The sequence below is a fragment of the Gastrolobium bilobum genome, unplaced genomic scaffold (assembly GCF_033153095.1).
Source record: "Gastrolobium bilobum isolate Gb01-03AN ecotype WA unplaced genomic scaffold, APGP_CSIRO_Gbil_v1 utg15168, whole genome shotgun sequence".
Classification (NCBI taxonomy): domain Eukaryota; kingdom Viridiplantae; phylum Streptophyta; class Magnoliopsida; order Fabales; family Fabaceae; genus Gastrolobium; species Gastrolobium bilobum.
In genome coordinates, this window is record NW_026898752.1 from 270 (window position 1) to 7,331 (window position 7,062).

Genomic DNA, 7,062 nt, shown 5'->3' on the forward strand with positions numbered 1-7,062 from the left:
TGCTGATTATGTAGCCGAAGCATTTGGTCTGCATGTGATAAAAATGAAAACTCCTATGCGTATTGTTACGGCTGTGGGAAGAGTTTTTAATGAAGACTATGTTTGTGAAAATGTGAAATTCAAGTATGATGGCAGAGAATATTCTGCCGATTTTATCGTCTTACATCTTGCATCTGTGAATCTAATTTTGGGGATGGATTGGTTGTTTAAGTACTGTGTGAAGATTGACTGCTGCAGTAAAACCATTTCGGTCTCATCTCATAATGAAGAGAGGGAGTCTCCTTATCTGTCTGTACTCCGGGTTGTAAAGGCCTTGAAAGAAAGAGATTCCGGGTATGTTTTATTGGGAGGTCTGGTTGGCGTCAACAAGGAGCCAATTTCTGTTATTCCGATTGTCTCCGAGTTTGAGGATGTCTTCCCGGATGAAATTCCGCACTTTCCTCTAGAGAGGGAAATTGAATTCGCAATCGACTTGTTGTCTGGCGTGGGGCCTATCTCTCTTGCCCCATACCGGATGTCACCTCTAGAATTATCTGAATTGAAGAAGCAGATCGAAGACTTGTCCAGTAAGAATTTTATCAGACAAAGTGTGTCTCCGTGGGGAGCACCAGTGATCTTCGTTAAGAAGAAGGATGGGTCTATGAGATTATGTACAGACTACCGGCAGTTGAACAAGGTTACTTTTAAGAATAAGTATCCTTTGCCGCGTATAGATGATTTGTTCGATCAGTTGCGTGGTGCGACTGTATTTTCTAAGATTGATCTCTGGTCCAGAAATCATCAGATCCGGGTAAAGCCGGATGACGGTTCGAAGACAGCTTTCAGGTCCCGATATGGGCACTATGAGTATCTGGTTATTCCATTTGGGCTTACAAATGCACCAGCCATTTTCATTAGTTATATGAATCGGATCTTTAAAGCATATCTGGATCAGTTTGTGGTTGTCTTTATTAATGACATACTGATATATTCTAAGAGTAAAGAAGAGCATTTTGAGCATCTAAAGGTTGTTTTGCAGATTCTGAGAGAGCATCCGTTGTATGCTAAACCGTCAAAATGTGAATTCTGGATTTCTGAGATACAATTTTTGGGCTATGTCATATCATCTGAAGGAGTGGCAATTGACCCGAGTAAGATTGAAGCAGTGTTAGAATGGGAACGTCCTAAACATATTACAGAGATCAGGAGTTTTCTTGGTTTGGCTGGGTATTATAGGCGTTTTATTGAGGGATTCTCATGGATGGTATTACCTTTGACACGGTTAACCCATAAAGGGAACCCATTTGTATGGACCCAAGAATGTGAAGTGAGCTTTCAAGAGTTAAAAAAGAAGTTGACTACAGCTCCGATATTGATATTGCCGGATCCTACCAGTAAATTTGTGGTGTATTGTCATGCTTCTAAGTTTAGGTTGGGCTGTGTTTTAATGCAGTTTTGTCAGGTGGTTGCTTATGCTTCTCGGCAGTTAAAACCGCATAAGGAGAACTATCCGACACACGATCTGGAGTTGGCAGCCATAGGGTTCGCATTGAAAATCTGGCGACACTTTCTATACGGAGCCGATTTCATTGTCTACAGTGACAACAAAAGTTTGAAATATCTGTTTGATCAGAAAGAGCTGAATATGAGGCAACGCCGATGGGTGGAATTCCTGAAGGATTATGATTTTGAATTGCAATATCACCCTGGTAAGGCCAATGTAGTAGCAGATGCTTTAAGCAGAAAGGCGCTTGGTATGCCAATTTAATGATTTCTGAGTATAATCTGATTGAGAAGTTCAAGGATCTCCGCATTCTTGTGAATACAGAAGATAGTCCACGTTTATTGACTACTACGGTAGTCCTGAACTCATTAGTTGAGCGAATTAAAGAAGCTCAATTGCTTGATGAAGAGATTCAGTCTATGAAAGAGCAGGACTTTGTGTCAATGGATAGGTTCGGTCTTAAGTTTTACAAGGATCGGATCATTGTTCCGAAAGGTCAAATGGTAGATGAGGTATTGGCTGAGGGCCATATGGGTAAGTACACTATCCATCCTGCTGCTACCAAGATGTACCAAGACTTGAAACGAAACTTCTGGTGGTCGGGAATGAAGAAAGATATTGCTCTGTTTGTGAGTAAGTGTTTGACATGTCAGAAAGTTAAGATTGAGCATCAGAGACCTTCTGGATTATTGCAGCCCTTGGATATTCCGGAATGGAAATGGGTCAGTATTTCTATGGATTTTGTAGTAGCATTACCGAGAACTCAGGCTGGTTTTGATTCTATCTGGGTAGTTGTTGACAGATTGACAAAGTCTGCACATTTCATACCAGTCAAAACGAGTTTCTCTACAGAGCAGCTGGCTCGATTATATGTAAGGGAGATAGTGAAATTGCATGGTGTTCCTAAAAGTATCATTAGTGATCGGGACCCTAAATTTACTTCTCGACTTTGGGATGCAGTGCAACAGGCATTCGGTACGCAGCTGAGGCTGAGTACGGCTTATCATCCCCAGACTGATGGTCAGACTGAGAGGACTATTCAGACCCTGGAGGACTTGTTGAGGGCTTGTGCCTTAGAGCAGGGAAATGCATGGGATAAGTATCTTCCTTTGGTGGAATTTTTCTATAATAATAGTTATCATGCCAGTTTGGGCATGGCTCCCTATGAAGCTTTGTATGGCCGTAGGTGCAGGGCGCCTACGTGTTGGTCAGAAATTGGTGAGAGGCAGTTATTTGGGCCTGATATGGTCCAAGAGACTACCGATCAAATTATGATGATTAAGGATCGATTGAAGAAAGCACAGAGCCGCCAAAAGAGTTATTATGATGCAAATCACCGACCCCTTGAATTTTCTGAAGGGGATCATGTATTTATCCATTTGTCTCCGACTACGTGTGTTGGGCGTGCTCTAGGAGTGAGGAAGTTGAGTCCTAGGTTCATTGGGCCCTACCAGATTATAAAAAGGGTCGGACCTGTGACATATCAGCTTGCTTTACATCCACATCTATCAAATCTGCATAGTGTTTTTCACATCAGTCAACTTCGAAAATATGTGCCGGGTGCATCCCACATAGTACAGCCGGACAATATCGAAGTAACAAAAAGACTTGAAGTTTGTTGTGGGACCGTTGAAGGTCCTAGCACGTGATGAAAAAGTATTGAGAAACAGGATTATTCCCATGATCAAAGTGCAATGGGAAGGATTGACTCCTGGGGACGCTACTTGGGAGCGGGAGAACGAAATTCTCCAGCAGTACCCTGAGTTTGACGTCAGGTATGTGTTATTTTTGATATTTGATTTTGTGGGCAAAATCCTTAAAAGGTGGGGTGAATATAATGACCCAAAATGGTAAATCTTAATTAGAGATTTAATTTAAGGATTTAAATGCCATAATTAGATTTAGTGAGTGATTCCGAGTATTTTGACTGTAATCATGACTATGTTATGAACAGTGCGTTCTGTCGAAGAATTCGCAGTCTTGCGAATTAAACGGTAGAGCTTAAATAAGAAAAATGATTTTTGAGACATAATTTGACAATTCTGATTCCATATATGAGTTCAGAACGAAAAATTGTATAGTCTGGCACTTTCCGTGAAAATCTCGTGAATAGTGTTTTCTACCGCTGTTTAAGCAACCGGTAGAGTCCAGAAATAAATAATTGATGAAGTAAGAATTAGAAATTCCAATATATGCCAAGCAAGTCGATATAGGCCCAAGAAAATGATAAGTTTATAAGTGTTAAGTTTCAAAAATACATAAAGTACAGTTAGTGGTTCACAGTGCATTTCGTCAAAAACGGTGCAGAAACCATACTGTGAATTATGAATATTGTTCCTTAGGAAATAAAAATTAATGTAAATGATTTTAGAAAAATAAAAAATATGTTTGTAGCGTTGAGTTAGTTTCGAGTCAGTTTAAGTAAAAATACGCGAAAGAAAAACATCTGTTAAAAAGTCACATGAGTCTATAAAGCTTTGTCATCCAAGTGAATCACTATTCACACAACTAAAGCTCCTTTCTCTCTCTTGCAAACCGAGGAGTGCATCATGGAAAGGGGGTTTAGGGCTTGATTTCCTTCTTTGATTTCTTCTTGAATATTCCACCAAATCCAATGACCCACCACATAAAATTGATTGGAAACCACTCAATGAATCCATTCCACCTATTAGTTTGAGCTATAGTTGAGTGTGTGAGGAGTTCTTCCACCCTCCAGTTTCGTGTCACTATTCATCAAGGAGGAGAAAGTGTATTTTTAGAGGAGTTTTGCTTGGAAATGGCTCCCTAGACTTTGTGCAAGCTATTGGAGGTAATAAAACTCTATTTTCATGGCACTATTTTGATTTTATGAGCCATAAAAATTGTAAGTATGTGTTGGTTGGGAAAAGAATTAGTTTAAAAGGTAAAGTGATGATAGAGTTTTGATGTTTGATATATATACATGTGAAATAAGTATTGTTACATGTGTTAAATGAAAAAAATCCCCTTTTGTATGTCCCTTTATGTTCGGCCATGAGAGGATTTAGAGGGGGTTGATGTGCAAAGTTTAAATTGGGTATTTGGAAGGTGTGAGGTGTTGCAACAAGTGGAAAAATGATGAGTTAGTAAGAATGTTAAATTAGAAAGAAAATCCTTTGAAACATACCCTTGATGTTTCGACCTTGAAGGATTTGGAGGGTTTGAGATTCCAAAAATTTAATTGGAATTTGGTAGAGATATAATTATGTATGTGGAGTTATTAAATTAAGTGAAAGAAATGAAATAAAATAAAATAAAAACCTTGGTTTCCTCTTTAGGGGTTTTGGCCTTATAGGGTGAAAATAAGGATGATGAAATTATGATGTATTTTGTTAAGGGTTGAGTTCAACACATGAGATTAATAAGAATATGAAGTGAAATGGCCTAGACTTGTGTATTAGGATAGCATTGGCAAAAATATAAAGAAAGGAAGATAAGCGATAAAATGTATGCCTTATGGAAAGTCTAGGCATGATAGCATTTTATTGATTTGTATTTGTGGATTCTTGCTCTAGGTGTACCTAGGGACTAAAAAGGATCAGAATCTCTTGAAGACATATAAGTAACTTGTGCAACAAGTAAGCGTATTGGTAAAGCTTCAAGACGTAAGCTCTATGTTTAAGGAGTCTTTTCCTACTTGAGTGCTCCACCATAGTTAGTGAACTGTGGTTGGATTGTATGACTGTTTTGATGCTTTGTATAGATACATTCATATAGAGCTATTTGATAACATGATATGTTTTGTTCTGATATGACTTCTGTAAGATGATTTTTGTAATAATCTATGGCCATTGATTGTATAGTACCCTGATTTCCGCTTTGGGGTCCTCCCTCAGGAACACATGCCTTGATTTCCGCTTGGGGTCCTCCCTTGGGAATGACGGCGCACATCTCTGATATGATATGGATATATGCTCTGTTCTGTTATGATATCTGTTATATGTTGTATTCGTATACTCTGTATCTGACTTTCATGCAGGAGTGAGCCAGGGGTATGGAGAATTCTCTATAAACCTGGAGCTTATTGAGATTTGTATTCTCACCCCTCGTTGGAGCCATATTTTCAGGTGCCTGTGGCTGAGGATTTTGGACGGATTGGGTTTTGAGTAGCCGTAGGCTACTTCTATTTTGGAGTATAGTGCTTCTATTTAGTATTTCAGTATTTTGTGGATCATGATGTTAGATCCTTTATTTTGTATATGGCCTGTATATGTTTTGTACATGTCTGTCAGTTTGATGCATGTACATTTGAGTATTCAGGCACATTATATGATGATGTAGTATTCAGATATGTTAACGTTTTGGATTGCATGCTGTTAGATATAGTGGCACGGAGCCATGTTATGCATGCGCCCATGGATGAGTATGTGATTATATTTGGATGTCGGGTATTTCTGAATTGATATGTGGTATAAACTGTTATCAGGAAATGCTTCTGAGTGGGATTGGAAAATCCCCAGTTGTTCGCTTTATAGAGGAAACTCTGCCCGATTTTCGTTTACGACGAGTAAGAATTAAAGTAGAAAAAGGAAAAAGTTAGCTCGTATTTTCGTAAGTTAAGTCTTCCGTTGTTTCTGTTTTTATCATATGTATGTTAATTGAACCGGCTCGAGACTGGGATGTTACACCCGAGAGCCATAATCATTGATGGGGGAACACATTTTGACAACCGGTTGGTAGAAGTTTTTCTTGCAAAATACGGAGTCAGGCATAAGATAAGTACCCTGCCTGTATCACCCACAGACTTGTGTTCAGGTTGAAATTTCTAACAGAGAACTTAAGCGAATACTGGAAAAGACTGTTGGGAATGCCAGGACTCAATGGTCCAAGAAACTTGATGACATTTTGTGGGCATACCGTACAATATTTAAGACTCCTATTGGAATGTCTCCATTTCAGTTGTTATTTGGGAAAGCATGTCATTTGCCGGTGGGATTGGAGCATAGAGCATTATGGGCTGTTAAGTTTTTAAACTTTGATTCAAAAGCAGTAGGTGAGAAGAGGCTACTTCAATTGGATGAACTGGATGAATTTCGTCTTACTGCATATGAAAGTGCAAGCTTATATAAGGAAAAGACCAAGCTATGGCATGACAGGAAGATAACACCCAGGGATTTCAAGGAGGGTAATCAAGTTCTGCTGTTCAATTCCAGGTTGAAGTTATTTCCTGCGAAGTTAAAGTCCAGATGGTCTGGACCATTTGTGGTGAAGGATATGAAGTCTTATGGAGCAGTGGAAATTTGTCCTTTGGATTCTGACTGAAGCTTCACTGTCAACGGTCAGAGATTAAAGTTGTACATTGGAAGTGTTGTGGACAGACAACTTCTTACAGTTGCTCTGATGGAGGTAAGTTGAGTAAGGACCGTCAGGCTCGTGACGTTAAACACGCACTGAGTGGGAGGAAACCCACTATATCAGGTATGTGATAATTAATATTAATAATATTATAAAAAAAAAAGTTTTAGAAAATTTTGAAAAAAATTGACAAGTGCTGGCGCTAAAACTTCCATTTTGGACGTTTTAGCGATCTAGAGATGCATCACAATGCAAAACTCTGGCCC

The 7,062-nt window shown here is 39.1% G+C and overlaps 1 protein-coding gene across 1 annotated transcript; it reads left to right on the forward strand.

Annotated features, from left to right (window-relative positions):
• The first annotated feature begins 6,385 nt into the window (after positions 1-6,385).
• Positions 6,386-6,763, forward strand: LOC133283859 (uncharacterized). The gene has a single exon (XM_061480783.1). The coding sequence runs from the start codon at positions 6,386-6,388 to the stop codon at positions 6,761-6,763; it is 378 nt and encodes a 125-aa protein (XP_061336767.1).
• The last annotated feature ends 299 nt before the right edge of the window (positions 6,764-7,062 follow it).